The sequence below is a fragment of the Armigeres subalbatus genome, unplaced genomic scaffold (genome assembly GCF_024139115.2).
Source record: "Armigeres subalbatus isolate Guangzhou_Male unplaced genomic scaffold, GZ_Asu_2 Contig465, whole genome shotgun sequence".
In the NCBI taxonomy this organism is placed as follows: Eukaryota; Metazoa; Arthropoda; class Insecta; order Diptera; family Culicidae; genus Armigeres; species Armigeres subalbatus.
This window is the reverse complement of record NW_026943222.1, coordinates 329,109-350,121: the sequence shown is the minus strand read 5'-3', so window position 1 is coordinate 350,121 and position 21,013 is coordinate 329,109. Positions and strand designations below refer to the sequence as shown.

At 39.9% G+C, this 21,013-nt stretch overlaps 2 protein-coding genes across 2 annotated transcripts in view; one reads left to right on the top strand and one right to left on the bottom strand.

The window, feature by feature from the left end:
- Positions 1–925: 925 nt before the first annotated feature.
- LOC134204225 (uncharacterized) lies at positions 926–10,987 on the bottom strand. The gene is made up of 3 exons (XM_062679054.1): positions 10,971–10,987; positions 3,169–3,580; positions 926–1,981 (listed from the first exon to the last, which is right to left on the bottom strand). Exons 1-3 carry the CDS (start codon positions 10,985–10,987, stop codon positions 926–928), a joined length of 1,485 nt encoding a protein of 494 aa, XP_062535038.1.
- Positions 10,988–11,767: 780 nt separating this feature from the next.
- Positions 11,768–21,013, top strand: part of LOC134204231 (coiled-coil domain-containing protein lobo-like) — an 80,464-nt gene continuing 71,218 nt past the window's right edge. The window contains exon 1 of the mRNA XM_062679058.1: positions 11,768–12,408. Within this exon, the coding sequence (XP_062535042.1) occupies positions 11,779–12,408 (630 nt within the window). The 5' untranslated portion in view covers positions 11,768–11,778. The remainder of the gene's footprint in view (positions 12,409–21,013) is intronic.

Sequence of the window (21,013 nt, the reverse complement as noted above, 5' to 3'; positions counted from 1 at the left end):
TAATTAAACAAGTCCCCTGACCTAAATGTGAATTCATCGAATAAAACAAACTAAAACACATAACCTCTTCTCATTTGAATGAATTAAAATTTGAACATGTCCAACTTTTGGTAAAATAAATCACTGATTTGATCAATGCATTTGCTTAATCTGAACTTAACATAACAATAACTCAGTTATTGGTATATTGTAGGTAGTAATCGGCTACTGCTCGCTACTCGGGAAACGATGTCCACTGTTTGGCCGCAACGATGGCGACAGCATTGACAACTACAACGGTGGCGGCAGCATGATAACAACTCACGATTTATCTAACTAATCGCGATGTTTATTTCTCAAGGATTTTTCGTCTCGCTGTCGGAGAAAATCGGATTTACTGCGCGGCGAACAGTGTAATACGGCGATGGAAGCATTAAATTATAAATTAAAATAAGCGTAATTGTGCTGGGTCCAGATCAAGAAGCGCGGAATCCAACTGCTTATCTGTCCAGTAGCGCTAGTGAGGGAGGAGAAGGAATGCGAAGACAACTTTGTACAACAACGTTATCAAAGTTGGTCCTTTATCGCGTCTTTTCTTGTGGGTCACAAGCGTTCAATTTTCCGCAGTAGATACTACCGAGAGAACTGCGTCAGTTGATTACAACAGCGAGGTATCGGTTTTTGGTTTTTTGTTATGCGCAAAAAAAATATTTATATAAAAAGACTAACATGAGCTGTTCCGCTTAGCTTTAGCTTAGCTTTAGCTTAGCTTTAAACAGCTTTAGCTTTAACAACGCTTTAAACTTTGAGCAACTTTAAGCTTAGCTAGCTTTAAGCCAGCTTTAAAGCAACTGGCTTAGCTTTAAACAAGCACTGGCAACTTTAGCTTAGCTTTGAAAGCAAGCTTTGAAGCAACTGAGCCAGGCTTTAACAGCTTTAGCAGGCTTTAACGAGCAAGCTTTGAGCAGGCTTTAGCCTGAGCAAGCAGGCACAAGCAGGCTTTAAGGCAGGCTTGAGCCGGGCGCAGGCAGGCTGAGCAGGCTGGTGAGCAGGCAGGCAAGGCGGGCGGGCAGGCTGAGGCTGAGCCAGGCTGAGCCCACTGAGCGGGCTGGGCAACTGAGCAGGCTGAGCAGGCTGAGCCCAGGGCTGAGCCAGGCTGGGCAGGCATGGCTGAGGCCAGGCTGAGCCCAGGCTGGGGCCCAGGCTGGGCGGGCTGAGCCAGGCTGGAGGCTGGTGCGGGCTGGGCCCAGGCTGGTGGGGAGCTGAGCTGGGCTGACCCGGGCTGGGGCAGGCTGAGCAGGCTGGGCTGAGGCAGGCTGAGCAGGCTGAGGCTGGCTGGCTGGGCAGGCAGGCTGGGCTGAGGCCAGGCTGAGCGCAGGCTGAGGCCAGGCTGAGGCGGGCTGGGCTGGGAGCTGGAGCTGAGGGCTGGGGCTGGGGCTGAGCCCAGGGCACGGGCAGGAGGCTGGGCTGAGGCTGGGGCGGGCTGGGGCCAGGCTGGGCGGAGCAGGGCTGGCAGGCAGGCTGAGGCGGGCTGAGGCAGGCTGAGAGCCAGGCTGAGCGGGGCTGAGGCTGAGGCGGGCTGAGCCAGGCTGGGCAGGCTGGCTGGGGCTGGGCGGAGGCTGAGGCAGGCAGGCTGAGGCAGGCTGAGCAGGCTGAGACGGGCTGAGGCAGACGGGCTGAGCGGGCTGAGCCCAGGCTGGAGCGCAGGCTGGGCGGGCTGAGCACGGGCACGGAGCCAGGCGCAGGCAGGCTGAGGCAGGCTGAGCCAGGCACAGGCCAGGCTGGGCAGGCTGGGGCAGGCGGGCTGAGCCAGGCTGAGCGGAGCTGAGCCCAGGCTGGGCGGGCTGGGGCAGGCTGAGCCGGGCTGGGCGGGGCTGAGGCCGGGCTGGGCGGGGCTGGGCGGACTGGGCAGGCTGGGGCGGAGCCAGGCTGGGCTGGCGGGGGCTGGGCGGGCTGGGGCAGGGCTGGGGCTGGGGCCCAGGGCTGGGGAGCTGGGGCAACACTGGGCTTAGCTTTAACAGCTTTAACAGCTTTAGCTTAGCTTTAGCTTAGCTGGCTTAGCTTTAACAAGCTTAAGCTTTAACAGCTTTAAGCTTAGCTTTAAGCAGCTTTAGCAGCAGCTTTAACTTAGCTTTAACAGCTTTAGCTAGCTCTTAGCTTTAAACAACTTTAAGCTTAACAGCTTTAAGCTTAGCTTTAGCTTAGCTTTAAACAGCTTTAGCTTAGCAACAACTTTAAGCTTAGCTTTAACAGCTTAGCTTTAGCTTAACTTTGGCAACAACTAGCTTAACTTTAAGCAAGCTTTAAGCAACTTTAGCTTAGCTTTAGCTTAGCTTTAGCTTAGCTTTAGCTTAGCTTTAGCTTAGCTTTAGCTTAGCTTTAGCTTGTAACCGTTCGCAAATCGTCTGAGGGAATTAATTAAACTTTGGTGGCTTTAGCGCCACTCTCGCGTACGAGAGACCACCAGTCTGTTGACTTGCCCGACTATTTTTGGAGACTATTCCTCAGGGGAAATTCCGAACGGTTGCTGGCTGAATGTTCAAAATCACCCGCTAAATCCTGGAAAACCACCCTAAATCCCTTGCCCTGGTTACCATTGTAATCACTTAAGCTCGCTCAACAATAAATGCAAAACCAATAGAGGAATAGAAGTCTGAGGTGCAATCTACCAACGGAATAACGGAAACGTAAAAGAGAACAGCAGGTTCTCACGGAACTGCCGAAACAAACACGCTTAAAATCAATAACACAGAGATGTGTTTGCATCACACAAAACGGACCTAATGCGGAACATCCCCTAGATGAGCGATAGTTACACAGCCACAAAAATAGCTCGTGTGGTTTTATTGAAGCTTGGATTTCAATATTTTCAACAGTATTTGGTTCCTCATGAAACAAGGAATCTGTACAAACGTTTACATGTTGAAAAGGACCGTTATCACGACCGTACGAGGCATTTTTGTGCCTGTGTAACTGTCGCTCATCTAGGGGATGTTCCGCATTAGGTCCGTTTTGTGTGATGCAAACACATCTCTGTGTTATTGATTTTAAGCGTGAAATCAATTGACTCTCAGAGCTTCAAATTCAACAAATTTATTATTCTACCACTTCATTCGGGTAGGACGAGATTTCTGTACTAGCTAAGGGGGAAACTATTTCATGGCCATGATTATCTAAGTTTCCACGTACCTGCGCAGGATTTTTGGTAGCGGTGACGGGTTCCGGCGGGTGCCGAAGACGGAGGGCTTTCCGGCGGAGTGCCGAAGACGATGTTTTCCGGCGGGACGCCGAAGACGAAGGTTTTCCGGCGGGACGCCGAAGACGTAGGGTTTTTCCGGCGGTGTGCAGAAGACTGAGGTTTTCCGGCGGGACGCCGAAGACATAGCGTTTTTCCGGCGGTGTGCCGAAGACGGTGGTTCTTCCGGCGGTGTGCCGAAGACGAAGGTTATTCCGGTGGTGTGCCGAAGACGAGCGTTCTTCCGGCGGTGTGCCGAAGATGATGGCTCTTCCTACCGTGCTGGCGACGCAGTTGTCGCGATGGCGTCGTGATACCGGCGGCTTGCCAGTGGGCGTTCGATGCTCCACACGATGGCGGCTTGAGCTTGTGTCAAAATGGCCGAACTAAAGGTGCGGAGGGAGTGGTGGCTGGACGGAAGGCTTCCGATTTAAAACCGTCGTGAGCGTCCGGAATAACCGTTCCCTCGAACTAGTAGCCCACTTTCCCGTACTGCACGTACCTTTCCGATTCACCGGGCGAGGACTAAAAGAAAGCTACTAATTCTCGGTTCAGGTTCGGTTCTGCGTACGATAATTTGTGACGTACGGGAACCGCGCTCTCGACACCTGACCACCAGGGGGGTTGTAGCGTAATGGTGGCCTTATCGACAGTTTTAGGCGACTGTCGGGTGAGTTTCGCTCGACTAACTAAACGAACTTCACTCCCCTCCGTTTGACTACCTCGTAAGGCGGGCCTTAGCGGACACACAAGCTCAATTTGGTCGCACTGCGACCCACATCAAAAAGGACGGAACCCCAATTCGACTCCGCTGGTCGTCACACAATTCCAGCCCGTACAAAAAAAAGCGCCTACGCGCTGGAAGTCCAACGCGAATGGCGAACGTTAGTCGTGTGCAAAATTAAAGTCATAAATTTAAATTACCTTTTTTTGTCTCTATATCTACTCCGGCAAATGGAGAGAATCGCGAAAGTGTCAGACGCACTGACCGAAATAAGCAGCTATCTGGAAGACACCAAAAGATTCTGTTTCAAGCACTTCACTTTACCACTGTTCTCAATAAGGTACCAGTCAAAACGATTAATGCAAGAGATGGCGTTTTTTCAGTGGTACACGGATACAAATTTCATCCATTTGTGTGTGTGTGTATCTTCAATCTAACCCCCACTGTCCGGCAGTGGTATTATGGAAGAAAGCTATCTTTAATAAAGTCAGCTTTAGCCCGGGAGTTAGAAGGTGTTAGCTCTACTGCAGCTCCAGTGACCCATTTCAGACTGCCTGGTAACTCACGTCCAGTCCGAGGTCACTTTCACTTGCAATAAGCCCCGCCTGTTTATGCTACCATTATCAATTGGATAATGGATCCATAAACAAACTTCCGGATTTTAAAATCCAGCGCGTATTTAGTTTTGGAATCATATAAAAACATATTGAAACAATCTCACCAAATTGATCCAGTTCCGGATAAACGAACTGAGGAAGAGAAGACCACAACTAGTGTCCACGAAAAAATCACTACTCTTCCAGCGCTATTGCGAGCAATTTATTTTTATCCATATTTTCCTGGTATTATCACTCATTCATTCATATTTTCACCAAATACATCCCCTTATTTAAACTACACAAACGATTTATCACGCTCAAATACACTACAAGAATATACACTTGAATAAAAGTCACCGAACTCTTAAATATCAAACTCTAGATCACTTAAACTGTTTTCTTCTAGTACATATGCAAAATATATCGGAAAAAAAATCAACGTCACATCATTGATATTCAATGCAACAAATTTAGCAAAGAAATCAATTATATAATTCTGCATCTATTACCAACATCATTGGGGCTATTTTAAGCCAGTTGATGGAAAAGAATAAATAAATTAATAAACTAAAAACATTAAATTATAACGATCTTATAGAAATGGATAATATATTTTCACATAGAAAATAATTTGAAAGCACTTAAAATGAATCGATTTGAAAGGTTGTTTAGAAATGGCTCTGTTGTCTCAAGTATATTAATAAATAAGTGATTTTTTTTGAATTTTGGTTTAAAGCATATTTATTAAATCTATCTTATGCCACATTCCTACATATGAACTCAAAATATTCGTGTACAACATCAGCGGTGATATTAAGAACTATTTGTACAGTAGTTCATGATTTTAAAATATAACTATTAACTATCAACATCATTACTGCTCAGATGTAAACTAAATAAATAAATCATCACTTCATACAAGGTTAAAATACTTCAAACTTCCATTTACTTCCGCTATATTCATGAATATAGCGGAAGTAAATGGAAGCTTGAAGTATTTTAACCTTGTAACATTTTCCCCTAAGACGATCAATATTAATTATTTCACATCACTTCATAATTTAAAAAAAAAATACACGGCTGACAGAATAGTTTGTATGAAAGTCAAAGGAATATCCTTTGAAAAATAGAAAATTAGTTATAATTCAAGCACAGAGAAACAGACGTCTCACTTAGAACAAAATGCAATCAAAATCATCGTCACGGAAGCATTATCGCCCAGTGCTAAATGCAGTGTGTGTGGTCAAACGGCAACCAGATGGCGGTAGTGTGCAAACGTCAAACACAAGTAAATCCGATGGAAGCGCCATCGATGGCCGATTGACCACCTACAAAAATTTGAATCCACCGTTAAAAAGGTGATCGATGGAACATGTGTTGAGTGAGACGTCTGTTTCTCTGTGATTCAAGTCTTTGATTTGAATTATTGGCATATCAATCAAATATCAAAGAAGCAAAGCAACTTCATTATATTATTCTCTTCTGAAATCAGTATAACAAGAATCATATCTCATTCTTTTAGAAACACCAGAAAGCTTCTCGAAAGTAAGAATATGGAAATATAAAGAATTTCCTAAAGAATACCAGTATCGAAAAAAAAAATCCCGCTCAGACCAGCTTCGAACTATTGACGTCGAGAATGAGAGGCCCCAACCTATACCTCGCGTCTATAGTCGCTTCGTTGCAATGTGTGTGGAAAGTGTGCGTTACGTGCTTTTTTTTGTTAATCACATTTTCATTGAAATTTGGTTGAATTTCTTCTACCTAGAAGGACGAAGACTCAAACAGCAAGGCCAATAAACGTATCCCTAGTAACCCGCTTTTCATTCATACTAAGCGAATCTTCCACGCAAAGTGGTGCCTCGTACAAACAACAGCAAGCAGCAGACGGCAGTGATGCTGGAACAAAAAGTGCAATGAGCCTTGCGTTCATACAGCAATTAGTTTTATGTAAATAACATTTTTCACTAGCGTCGGATCACTTTGCGGTCTTCCAATGAAAATTTGCCGGTAAAATTTCCTATGATGTAGTTGGATCGATTTATCGTTAGAGAATAATGGGACACCTTGGGGATTTTTTCTTTGTAAAGGTAAATTTCCTCATAGTAAATCCTATGGAAAATTAAAATCGCCGGCGCTAAAATATAGTTTCACCGATTGATCTGAAATTTCGCACAAGCATTATAAGACCTAAAAGACTTCTGAAAAATATGAGGGAACGAAAATTTATTTTTTTCATATATCCATGTCCCAGGCTATTGTACACACTTGCTTGTACTATTATACAGGCATACCTCGATAGTACGTACACCTCCGTAATTTTAGTGTACGTACTATCGAAGCGTACGTACTATCGAAGCAAAAAAATACCGAACAAAAAAAATTTTTTTTTGCCTTTCTATTTATTTGGGAGTGATGTAATGTCTATAAAACCGCTCGGAAGCCAAAATTTCGATAGAAGGCTCTGTATTCTAAGCAAATTTATATTTGATATAGTACACAACGAACCAGCATGACTAAGATTTTTCTTGAAATGGTGCCCACATGTAGCATTGCGCAAAATTATCGTCCTAGCAAATGTGAGGCTATTGTTTTTATGAAATATTGTTATTAATGCTTCGGAACATCCATAAATTACGTGATATTCGTAACGTTTTAAGGATATGTTACACATCATGCATAATTATGCATGTAACTACAAAAAGTGACGATTGGGGGCGGATCACAACATTTTTACGTGACCTTTTTTTTATAGATTCCACCTATAGATTTTATGGTAATGAAAAGCTTTAAGGTTGTCCTTAACTGTCACTGTCGTTGTGATTCTATCTTCTAATCTTCATTATGATTCGTAATTTTATACATAAGTACATTACACTAAGATGAAATAACAAAAATAAAGATAACGAAAAAACTGATTTCTAACTTTCTAAGTTATATTAATTTTCTCGTATGTAGAATCGTTTATGCCTTTCTCGTACAATAATGTGACAATGTGTAACGAAAAGGCTATAAACTCCAAAAACGATTTTTTGATAGGAGGCCTGGATGGCCGACTTTTATATACTTGATCGGTATCAGCTTGATGAATTGAGGTGGTGTCTGTCGATAAATTATTTAAATCTAAATCATCATAACTATATTTTCCTCTGCCAATAAATATTTCCTCCTCCAATAAATATTTTTCTTTCCTCCTCCAATAAATATTTTCCTCTGAAAATTCCTTAGGAAATTCATTCAAAAAACTTCTTATTTTCAAATTCCTCCTAGATTTGTTTCAGATATTCTTCTAGGATTTTTTGTCCGAGAATATCTTCTGGATATCCATAGATAAATCCATCAAGATTTTTCGAAACTCAAACTCAAACCAAGAAATCCACCGCGATTTTTTCAAAAATTACTTTAGGAAATTCTTCAGGAAATCCTTTCGGATACTCCTATTCTTCCTGAAAAAGAAACTTACCGGAGCAGTTCTTGAATGAAATTTCTGCAGAATAATTTGAGAAAATTCTATGGGAATTCTGAAACGAAATCCCGGATAATTCTTGAAGAACTTGAAGTAATTTCCGGGGAAATTATTGGCGGATTTTTTGAGAGAATACATGGAGGAATTTCTGGAATAACAAATGGGAGAGTTTCTCGAAGAATTTTCGGGGTTGTTGTTTTAAGATATTGCTGCGAGTTCCTGGAAAAAATTCTCGGAAAATACTCGGATGATTTCTTATAGAAATTTTAAACGAAGTACCGTAGAAATTTTGATCTTCAGGATCTTCCGGGCGAATCCCTTAAATAATTTTCAGAGGAATTTCAAGGGGAATTTTTGTAGGTAATTCCGAAAGAGTTTTGACCAGTGGTGGAAATCTGTGAACCTTGTTCACAAAACAAGAATTAGGCCATGCAAAATACTCGCAAACACTTGTTTTGCTACTCGCAGAGAAAACAGAAAAGCGAACCCCGAAAAATGTTCGTAGAGCTTTCCGAGTCACTCGGGTTAATTTGCAAAATGTCTTAAACCAACATCGGAACATGATTCTCGCGGATGTTCGAGCAAGAACACATTTGTTTTTGTGTTTATGTTAAGTAAAATTTATCCATTTTATTCGAAGTAACCACAAATACTCGTGATCGTGATTTTTTTCTCGCGAAAAAATACTGCCCTGCGTTTTGTCTTTGCTCTGCCCGTACTCGCGAACAAAGCAAGCGCTAGAAAAAATGCAGGCAGTAGGTTCACGCGAGTATGGCATTTCTGGTAAATTAGACTCTTTTCTTACTCGTGAAGCAATTATTTCCAGCACTGGTTTTGACGAAATATATTTTTTGTACCCAGATGATTTTGCAGACGAATTTTGCAAGGAATTTCCCAGAGAATTCCCGAAGAAAAAAAAATTAATTTCCGGGAGAGTTCTTGGAGGAATTTCCGGGGCGTGAGTATCAAGGACTTTCACGTGAGTTTCTGAAGAAATTCAATGAGAATTTCCAGAAAGACCTCGAAGTAATTAATGGAGAGATCTTGATGGAATTTCTGGAGTAACTCCAGAGAGAATGCCCGGAGGAGTTTATATGGGAATTTCTGAATGATTTTCTGGTTAATCCTTCTGGGAAAGGGGATGTGGAAATTTCTATGAGAATTCTTAAGTGATTTGCTGAAGAAGTTACCGAGAAAATAATGAAATTTAGAGGTTATATATGGAAGGATTAACGAAGAAATATTTGGCTATAATTTAAGATGGTTGTTCGGAGGAATTTCGTAAAAATTCGCGGAGAAATTCCTAGAGGAACTTCCGGAAGAACTTCCAGAGGAATTCCTGGAGGAACTTTCAGAGAAATATCAGGAAAAACTCAACTCCCGTAGGAATTCCCAAAGAAACTTTCGGAGGAATTCCTGTGGGAACATCCAGATAAATCACGGAAAAATTGTAATACACGAAATTGATTCACGCTGACTCACGCCGCTAATCACCACCACGCCATTGCCACTGGCTTAAAATGATCTTTCGATAAAATTTCAATCGGTGCGCAGGTTTAGATAGAATATCAAGTTAAATCATGTATGGAATTTTCGACCAAACTACCAAGGTATCCCAGGAAGAACCCTTGGGAGAAACTACTGTTCCAGAATAAACTTCTTCGGAAATCCCAGAAAGACGTCTCAGAGGAAATTTTCGATCAAAAATTTTCCCCATTTTAGTATTGCTAACTAATTTGTGAAAAAAAATGTTACCGACAAGTGGATAGAATGGAACTAAACTTAATGGAAACTTAATTAAACAGTAAAATATCTTGCCGAAAATTCAATTTTATGAATCACTATTCCTATGATGGAATTAATTTACTCCTCGGGGAAATATTTTCGGGTCTATCAGGTGAACTAATGCATGAGGAAGGGTTCTAGAACTGGAACTAATTTCCTTGATAGATAAAATAATTCACAAACATAATAACTGTTCAATCAAGTGGATAGCTAATCTGCTCTATAAGAAAATCATACCCATAAGATTTTAATTATTGCTGATAACACTCTCATGCCGATGACATACTCACGCGAGTGCGTGTGCGAACGCGTCCAAGCCAAAAGAATTCCTCTTGCTGATATTCCGCTTTATGAAGGCTTGGACGCGCTCCTCATCTCTCAGCTGTTTCAGATGTTCCTTCAATTGTTCAAAATGATAGTATAATATGTGTTACGTAAGACTAACAAACGTTTATGACACGCAGCTTTTTCAAAGTTTTGCTACTAAATTCGTTATAAGCTCATGATGGTGTTTAAATCAGTTGTGAAATTATTACGTAACATATGAAGGACCCCCGCATGTGCCATGATCAAAGCACATTAATTTTTTTTTTACTAAAACCGTACAGAAAATTGAACGAAAAAAATTTTTTTTTGTGTACGTACTATCGAGGTAAAATGTACGTACAATCGAGGGTACGTACTATCGAGGGTACGCACTATCGAGGGTACGTACTATCGAGGTATGCCTGTAATAAAATCTATCATTAGATTTCAAGTGCATTTTATCATAAAAAATTCAATTTTAGTTATGCCGAAATTTTTACGTAAGACAAAACACTGAGTATTATGCTCGAACGATCAGCTTTTTGTTTCTACTCTGTGGAATCATACAAAGAAGCCAAAATATGGGTTCCAGTTTGCGCATTTGGGCATTGGAATAAACGTTCCGTGCCATTGATCAAAAACCAGGATTTCACCTAATACATTATCGTACATTATACCTTTTTAATTTTGGTGCAATACCATACACTACGGATTGAAAACACATGTTAAAGTGGACTTCAAAGTGGTATACTTTTTCGTGACGTTACAACGCAACGCTTTAAAAAACCTGTTTTTAGAGCACCTCGCGTTGTAACGTCACGAAATGTTCATGTCGAATAAAAAAAACTTAGTCCGTATTTTAAGCACAGGTATTACCCCATAGGGTCATCCATTATCCTCAAAATAACGACCAGAGCAGAGAATTAACCATGTTTAAGTCAAGGTACAAAATCACGAATTCACGCGCGTTGTAACGTCACGCAGCAAATTGCATTCCAGAAAGCCATTTTCCTACACATATTCGATCCGAAATTTTATAACGATTCAGAATATGTAATAATTCCCAGGTAAATAATATGCATATGTTTACTGTTGTTTTATACAAGCTTTTTCCAAAAAACCATTTAAAGGTGCGTCAAAACGTTGTAACGTCACGCCGGAATGTGTCACATATCATTGAGCTCTTGCTTGGACAAAAACAAGATGAATACACCACTGTGTATTCATCTTGGAAACCTTAATGATAATAGGGGGATTCACTTAACGGCGTAGTTTGCTGTGTATCTGTTTATAGAAATGTTTCATAGGCGATTTGAAATATGTCCCTTGTGATTGATTGTGAAACATTTCTATAATAAGATACGCAGCAACCTACGCCGTCAAGTGAATCCCCTTAATATAAAAAGAAAACTATTTTTTTAAAGTTCAACAATTTTTAGTCAAACAATGCTCAGACAGTGGGGTTAGAAATTCATCAGTGTGACAAATCAGCTGCTTAAAATTAATAAAACCAGCCAGATGGCTTTTTTAGTTCTTTTTTTTTTCCTATGGCCACGAGTGAAACAAAATAAATAATGCGCACTATGTTACGGCAACCACCAAACACCCTCCAACGCCAACTATGCGCTTGCATATTATTGCTTGTTTTGTTTCCAATGCTACCGATGGTTACTATTCATGGCGTATGTTTGGCATATTTGGTTTCCGCCTGTTGTACGTTTCACCGTGTCAGTTTGTTATAATATTCGGTTTGAAGAACTGTGATTTCATCCAGCTCTTTCAATCGGATCAAAAAATGTCCAAGGAATCCGTATCGCATAAAGTATCCGATGCTCTTCAGAGAAAACTGCGTTCACAACGTGCGCTAGCCCGGGAACTACGTCTACCGCCGTCTACGCCATCCAATCCACCGGATCCGTCAGAAAAGCCGGAAGTTTCAGTGTCCATTGCTAATGATAGCGTGGCAGGCGTGAAGGCAAAGCTTGGCCTTATCGATACGTGCTTTTCCGAGAACCCAACGCCTGCGTTCGAAGACATTGTTTCCTTTCCGGAATCCTACAAACGGCTGGGTACGAAGGAAAAACTAGTGTTGTTGTTCGCGGAGAATTTTCGACGTCAGTATAAAGAACGGTTTCTGCATCGGAAACCACCGATCCTGGCGCTGCCGAACGAGTGTGGCGTTCAAAAGTTTGTGTGTACCACGATAAAGCCATCGATATTCCTTTTTCCCGATTTGATCGGATCATGGGAGGACATCGCGTCCTTTGTTGCGGATTACATCGTTTACGAGCCGCTACCGGATCAAGTCAATATGGTGAGTCAACTATTTGGATTAATCTATGGATAGATATCTCGATATTTTATAGTTAGCATTAGCATTAGCATTAGCATTGAGCAATTCGCACAAATTCGTAGGTGGTACAAGCCAAGACTATTGCATGAGAGTAGCATCACATTCATCCGTTACCACAGATATTGATTTGGGATTAATCACTATCTCTTAGATGGAAGCAATGTACCCTCCAATAGTCGAGATCTGTCCTGGCCACGTCCTTGCGAATGCTGAGGAAGGGGAAGGATGGTTAGTTGGACATCTACTTAAGAAAGATGCAGAGAACTCTACGACCTTTCATAGATGCCACGGGAGGTTTTGGGATTATATGGAAGGTAATGACAGTAGGAATCGTTTTGGTAGAACGTGAAACACAGAAAGAACAACGATAGAAATTCAAAGTAGGAAAGTTTAACATAAAATATTTCTTCAAGCCGACGTGATTTTCTACTTTTTATGTGTATTGGCGATTTACCGAGAATTATAGCCCAACTTCAACTTACACTACGTTTTTTAACTGTCCTGATACTTATAACCAGAGCAATGTACAGTCGACTCACTACATTTCGATGTTCTATATCTCGATATTTCTCCATATGTCGATGGTTTGCTCGGTCCCTTCAATCTACATACATGTTTGCTTTCTACACCTCAATAACCTCCTTATCTCGATACATCTCTATCTCGATGTGTTCTGGTCATATTTTGTTCAGGATTCTCTCTCCTTATGTCGATATATTCAAATTTCTAAGCTACACCTTGGAATAATAACAAACACATCAAAGACAAAAAATGGCATTTGTTTTGTTGTTTTTCTTTTTTCGATAGCTTATTTCGATATACCTAGCACCCTTTCAATTTTCCTCCCGTTCTTCAATCTCTCCTTATATCTATGGTACTTTCAAAATCGAGATGTGGAGAATAAGGGTATGCGATAACACAATTTTTCCTGACGAAACGAAACGAAACGAAAATAGAAATGCAGCTGTTGGATCGGAACGAAGCGAAACGAAATTCAAATTTTCTTCCGAAACTTCGAAACGAAACGAAATCCGGGTCCATTTAATTCAAAGTTTTACGAAACGAAACGAAATTTAATTTTTTTCCGCGAAATTTTTATTAAATAGTTTTTTAGCATTATATAAATAATGCAAAAAAAACGATTAAAAAAAATCCGCGGAGAAAATAATTTTGTTTAATATTTTTTGAGTCAAGGTCGTAGATTTTTTTCTCTAAAATAAAATGTTGATGCGACAACTAGAGATGTCGTAAATTAATCGATTACTTCGATTAATCGATTAATCGTTGTAATAATTGATTAATTTTGAATCGATCATTACCAGCGAGTTCGTTCTATTTTGTTCCAGATTAAAACTAGAATAGTGATCGAACATTTGAAATGAAACTGAATCACTACTGATTTCATTCTACATAATTGTTACCGAAATGCCATAGGGCTGGCTTAATTTTACAAAAGGACATAGGTAAGTAACAGATCACTTTGGATCTATTCACCATTTTCAAAAGTATGTCCCTCACCATAAACAACGTGAGAATATTCATCGCTTAATATCGCTCAATATTTCCAACAGATTTCATATTGATTAGATCTGTTCACCATTTTGAAAAGTATCACAGATTCAAAGTGCCACCCCTCCATTTCAATAAACATTTTTAATAAAGCCTACAGAAAAATTTTCGACCAAATTCATAAAGATTTATTGAATCTGTAAAATTTTCCAAAATGGTCTTTTCAACAGATCTAAGCAGTTGATTGCAATACAAAACTCGGCTTTTTCAAATTTTTTACTAAGGTCTGTTGCAGTGGCGTAGCCAGGGGGGTGGTTTTGGGCATAAAACCCCCCCCAAAGACAAAATTTTTAGAAGAAATTTTTTTTTTCGAAAAAAAATATGTTCAGAAAACCCCCCCCAGACCAATTTTCTGGCTACGCCACTGGTCTGTTGGAAATATTAATTTTTAAATTTAAAGTAATTTTTTTACGATGAGGGGCATTTTTCATCCATCACTTTTTTTATGGAGTTAGCCTTGGAAGATAAACAAAAATCGTGACTGCTAGATGAAAACCTTTTTTTGTTCCATGACTTTTTCACAAATTCTTTGGTGCGTGGGATGCGCTGACTCTAGCAACACTTTCAAGCTATCTGCATATAGGCATTAGCTTACAGTGGCTAAGCGTCCCGGATTATGTGGAACAGTTGCCTCGCATTTCCTGGTGCCCCGGAAACGTTCCGAATTCCATGATGAATCTGTAAAGCCGTTATTTCTGCAGCTCAGCAAAATAAAGAACAAATTTCCGTAAAAAATACGGTTATTTGCTGATTTTAGCAATAAAATGAAAGCTAGGCAGAGTCGTAGCGTGGACTTCCAGCGCCCTTGACGAATTGTTTATTGGGCGCCCCTCTTCTACTAAGAAAAATCAAATACGTAAATTTTACATCTGGAGAACAATTTGAATATCAATACCTAAAAAATGTTTAATGATTTAAACATACTTCAAATAGCATTCAATATTCAGAGATGTATTGGCAGCAGATACCTGAAATCCACAAAGAAGGATTTAATAAAATACCCTTAAATTATTTGAAATTTTGTTGTACTTTTTTTACGAAAATAATGTAAGGAAACTTACAGAGTCGAGTTAGAATCTCATAATAAGGCTACGTTTTGTTGTATAGCCTCCAAATCCCTGAAGAAGGTTGTGAAATATACACCGACACGTCGGAAAATAGACGTAACAACGTTTCAGCTGCTTTATAAGACTGAAAGAGACGATAATAGTCATACAAAATAGAGCATAACAGTCGGAAGCATCCCATTAAAAAGATAAACATTTAGATATTTAGACAGATAGCGCGACGAAGGTGTCGAGGGGAGGAAGTTCAAAATCAATCATTTTTGCGTGATGCACTAAAAGAATACTTCCTTTATGGTTTTTGCAAGCATCTGTAATCTGTGTTCGGAAATGAGATTGCCAGAATCGCTACCGGAACTAGTCGAATTATGAAGAAAAGTTACACTAAAGTGGATTGGTTGAAGGCCGGAATCTCCATCTGGAGTAAGCCCTTGGATGGTTTTTAGATGCCACTGGACCTAGTTGGGACAATGAAATAAGGTAGGTTTATCGGTGTTCGGAGTTGCTTGGAATCACTATTAGACCTCTTCAATCAAGTGGTTGGATGGTGGATGAAATCAACATCGGATCTATTCAGATAAAGGAAAATCCTATTCTGGATTGGGGCTGTTGGTGGTCTCGAGGCTCTTATACACATAGTTTGGTCAATAGAATCCAACTCTGAAACAATTTAGTCGAGGGCCGGAAGGCCATCGGAAGCAGGAGGACGAAGGAAAATATCCAACTCTCGATTTGATTAATATTAAAAAAGAAGAAAACTCTCCTAGCAACAATAGGCTAACAAAGCAAATATTTAGGAGTTATTGATATTCCTCAATACAGCCGCCGATATAACTCAATGTCATTCAGACTACATGGAGTTTTTCTAAATTAAACAAGCAAATTGATATCAAATCGTAAAACCAAACCACTACCACTACAAACCTAGGAGCAAAAGGACCCTTCGCAATTTGGCTAATCGCTTGTTTATGAATGTATTCCTTTGAAGGAACCTACATGGAAAAACTGAATCATTTCTTCACTAATCATTCCTCACTGCTGAAACATTACGGTTCCGGAGGACTCTCGATGGCCGTAATAGTGCCCAAAACTTTGCCAATCGCAATGTGGGTATCAAACATTATAATTTTCAACTTTATAAGATACTATCAGATTTCTTCTTATTCAATTGCCTTTTTCAACCCGGTTTCAGAAGTCCCTGAGAATCCTGAATAGTAGTCAAAACTAAAACCACAGACAAACAAACATAACAATCGTAAAATTTCCATCGTTCACTGATTTACTGGTCAATTCAAATAATCATTAGTTGGCCAATCGATCACTCGTGGCCCGCGCATCGTTTTTGCTCTGGTTTGACGTTTCCTCACTACCGCCATCTGGTTCCTGATTTGCCCAACTAACTGAAATCAATAGATGTCGTTAGTGTTTGAACGACGATGAATTTGATGAGTAAATGTTCAATTTGTTATGTCTGTTTGTCTGTGCTAAAACCAACACATATAACATGTGGATGTGAAATAATGAAAAAATATTCTTTGTTTGCTCTATAGATTACTAGATTACACATCTCTGCTATATACCCAACCCACCCATGGATCTTTGGACCAACCCATACTCGGTTTGATAATTACAAGGCCTATAAGTGAACCGGTGCCAGCGAAAGTGGTACATAAACCATTTTTGTCGATTTTGTGTTTTTTACACTAACGGCTTCTTTTTGCAAAGATCTAGTAAGGGAATAACGAAAAAGTGGTTTTTGACAACTAAATCTGGAGATATGCACTTTTTAATTTCTGGTATATATCACAATGGCAATTTCGTTGCCAGGAAAAGTGGTACATGTACAGTTCTACCCACTAAAATCAGCTTATTGAAAAGAAAATTTGACAACATGGATGTTTCCACATCAGATTTTAACCCAATTTTGAATTTCAAGATGGTTTACTGCCGTTTAAAATAATTTTATAAATGTACATGTACCACTTTTACTGGCAACGATTTTCGGTTTCTGTTGCATTTTGTTCCCATTAATAGTGGTACATGTGCATTTTGTTCCACCAAACTTGAAATTTGTCAAAAACTTCGCATATTTCTCATTACTACATTTAGGCACATCAGTTATAACACGTTGGTACAGTTAAGTTGCAGAAAATTGCAAATTTGAATTTTATTTTTGAAATTTTTGGAAAAAAGCGTCTCCTGTAAAATTTACTCAATGTAACATGTACCACTTTCGCTGGCAGCGGTTCAAGTAAAGAAACTGTTTTATTTATTATAGAGTAAACATTGACTTTGGCGCCCTTCTGAGGGCTGGCGCTCTTGGCACTCTTGGCGGGGGTCAACCTGGCCAACCACACGCTACGGCGCTAAAGCTAGGACATGATATAACAATTCAATTGAGACTGCCTTGTTACTTTTCAGTCGGTAGCTCTGAAAAGGTGATCGCCAGTGTAACCTAATTAATTTGACACAGATCTTCTAAATACAGGTCGGGCTCGATTATCCGGATTATCGATTTTATTTTCACTACGGATAATCAAATCCTCCGGATAATCGAATCACCATAAAAAGTAAATCTGCAATTAAAAAACCTATGTTTTATGTTATTTGCAGCTGTGTAGTCAAAAATCACAAAAAATCCACCTGCGGTGATTTTCTGGTGTATTATGGAAAAATAGTATTTTTGCCATAACTTTTGAGTCCATAGTCCGACCTAGCCTACTTTCAATATAAAACGATAAGACAGGATTTTCATTTGAATGCAACTTGTTGGTTGAGAATACGTGCAAAAAAAATGGCTGGACTATTTACGCGCTTTTTGTACAAAAAATGGTATTTTGGCCATTACTCATTTTATGCCAACAACTCGAACGCAGACCTTTCCGATTATTGCTAAATATTAATTGTTAAAAGCAGCAGCACGTCCAAACCAACAGCAAACTGCCCTACGGTAAACGCACCGTACCGATTGTGACAGAAAATCGGTACAATTTTGAAACAATTGAATAATCTGGATCTGAAGGATCTAGAAAATGTGAGAAAATTATAGATTTCCATAATGTAAGGAATCAAAAATATCTGAAGGTAGAAGTTTAAAAGCAAAGAAAAAAAAGGTAGAAGTTTAGGTCATGACAATGATCTCAATCGGAAAGATATGAATCAGTTACAGAATCCGAAATAAATGAGATACCAGAGAATGTCTCAAATCTGGAGCATTCTTAAATCTGCAAATATCTAACAATCTACTAAATCAGGAAAACTTCTGAAACGTCACCATCTCCATTTCATTGTTTTCAAACAATGATTGTTTAAACTGAATACTTTCAAAAGACAACGGAAACGGACAATACTCAGTAGTCCAGTGAGGATTATTTCGCTTATCGAAGAGTTTCTACAACTAGAAGAGCAGAAATCGAACAAGCGCCTCATAATACATTACATATTTTACACACAAATCAGTTAATTTAAATAAAAATATAGCATACCAAACGATGAGATCTACAAATTATTTTACTTCACTGAACAATCTTATTTAAATTAACAAATTGAAAGCTAAATGCGTTTCTGTTGAAGAATTGTATTACGTAGTGAGATTTAGTGAAAGAATTTATATGTATAAAATATTGAGTAGAATTTGAATGGTTTTATTCAGCGGCGCAGCCGATTTTTTTTAAATTTTTTTTTTGAATTGTTAAAAATTAATTTCGAAATTCCGCGAAATTCCGTTTAATTTCGTTAAAAGAAAGATTTTTCAGTCGAAATTTTTGAAATTTAACGATACGGAACGAAATCAGAAAAACAGGTTTCGCCATACTCAAATTCCGCGGAATTCCGCGAAATTTCGTTTCGAATGCCCTAAAACGAAATTTTTCGAAATACCGCATATGCTTAGTGGAGAGGCGACTGTGTATATAAATCATTTTTGGAAGACTCAATATGAAAGAGAAAATGCACAGTTGCCTATCTTATTGTGTTTCAATTTGGCCTACCACTGTAACAACATGCATTTTGTCCGATGCAGACCAATTACAAGGCGTCTTTGGCCTTCAGTTTGGCGCGACCACGAGGACACAACCTCGCGCTTGATGCCGGCCGGTCAAACAAGCGCCATTTCCAACGGCTGGTTACCAGCCAACAGTACTGCGACAAGTCTTGTTTGTTTTTCGATGCGTGTTGCGTTTGGCATCGATTGCGATGCAGTTAAAGGGCTTTACAAGGCGCCAGCCAAATGTTGTAATGGTGCTTGCAGTCCCACTCCTAGCAACGGGAACGATGCGCTGTCGGGTTGGCAACATATCGAAGAATTGTAACCACATCGCGGAATGGCAATTTAATCCTTTTACTGATTTACTGATCTGATTGAGCGCCCTGAAGATTAAGTGGATAAGTGAATGTTGATTATGTCTGTCAAATGAGAGAACTGGACAATGACGAAATGACGTGTAGAGAACTCTTTTGAGTGATAATGAGAAATATTAGGATGAATAATAAACTTGGCACGATCGTTCCAAAACATCGGTTATCTGTAAAACAAAATTTTAATAACCGATTATCACCATTACTGTTTTATTAAAAAAAAATAAAGAAGTTAAATAATGCAGATTATTCGTTGAGTTTCTTACATTTCAATAATACACGAAAAAGGCACCATCACGATGGATTCATCCGCGTGTTTTTAAGCGATTGTAGAAATGAACAAAAAGTTTAGATCATAGAGCAAGAAGCACCCCTTCCTAAGCATTCAAAAAACCGTCCAGGCCCCCAAATACCAGCCATCATCGCATTTTGATTTGCGTCATAACAATATCCACGGAGAAACACTGATCATCGCCCTTAATTTTCCTTTTGCCATACGTCAGAAGACCGTGTACTCATAAAAATAAAAAAGCAAATTCACGTTATTTACTGGTCAAGCTTTACCTCGTTCTATAACAATCATGAGCCCTATAGGTCCACTTGTCGCACGATACACTCACTTTCTGTAATTGTTACTACCTTTTTACTTGTTCGTCTCCGGGAAGCCCATCGTCAGCCAGCGTCCCCATCGTAGAGCTACTAACAGGCAACGTTAACCGTCATAAATTTCTCACCCGAGCAGCATTTTCCGGGCAGCATAACCGTACCCGCGAGGACGGCGACGCGTGCTGCAACTTTTTACGAGGTGCTAAATGTATTACAACTCGGCCGAAACCGGTGCACCTGATCCTTGATGCCAATAAATGGCAAAGAACCAGCAATCACTGCAGCCTCAGCTTATTCCGCCACCGCCACCGAGTGCTTAGCTAAAAGGTATGTTCGACTCGCCGTACTCGTCGCCTTGATAGTAAAATGATTTTTGTGAATGAAACCGAAACATAACCTCGGCACGGTTCTTTTTTATTATTATTTGGTTGTTCTCCCGCGTGCTCCAGTACGGCAGACGAGGGAGGTCAGATGATTCCACAGGTTTTTACGGTTGTGTACTTAGGTATATGGGAGTATGAATTTAATATAAAAGCAATAACATTCAGAGAGAAGTGCTCGTTGAACGAAGGCAAGAGCTGAAATTCTCAGCAAGTGTCTAAGCAAAGGAGCGAGTGCCGACAGTCGGAAAATGATGTGTTAAGAGGAGATAAAATAAAAATAAATATAAAAATGGAAATAAAATTATATCACAGTGTGTTTGGGGGAGAATTCTTTTTCGCAAGCTGTTCCGTACATATCGGCTGTCGGCTGATCCAGACGTGTTGGCTCGAATGGGAACCATGGCGTCCTCCCTTGCATTTTTATGTATTTTGTGCCCTCTCAGTCTTCCTATTTTTCACAACATTCCCAACCTTCAACCTCATCCCACAGCACTACTTCCTTCGAAGACTTGTCTACCAAAGCATCAGCAATAAAGCTTTTGCTCTCTCATTGTATGTCAGTTCGTAGTAGAATCCGGCGAGAGTATA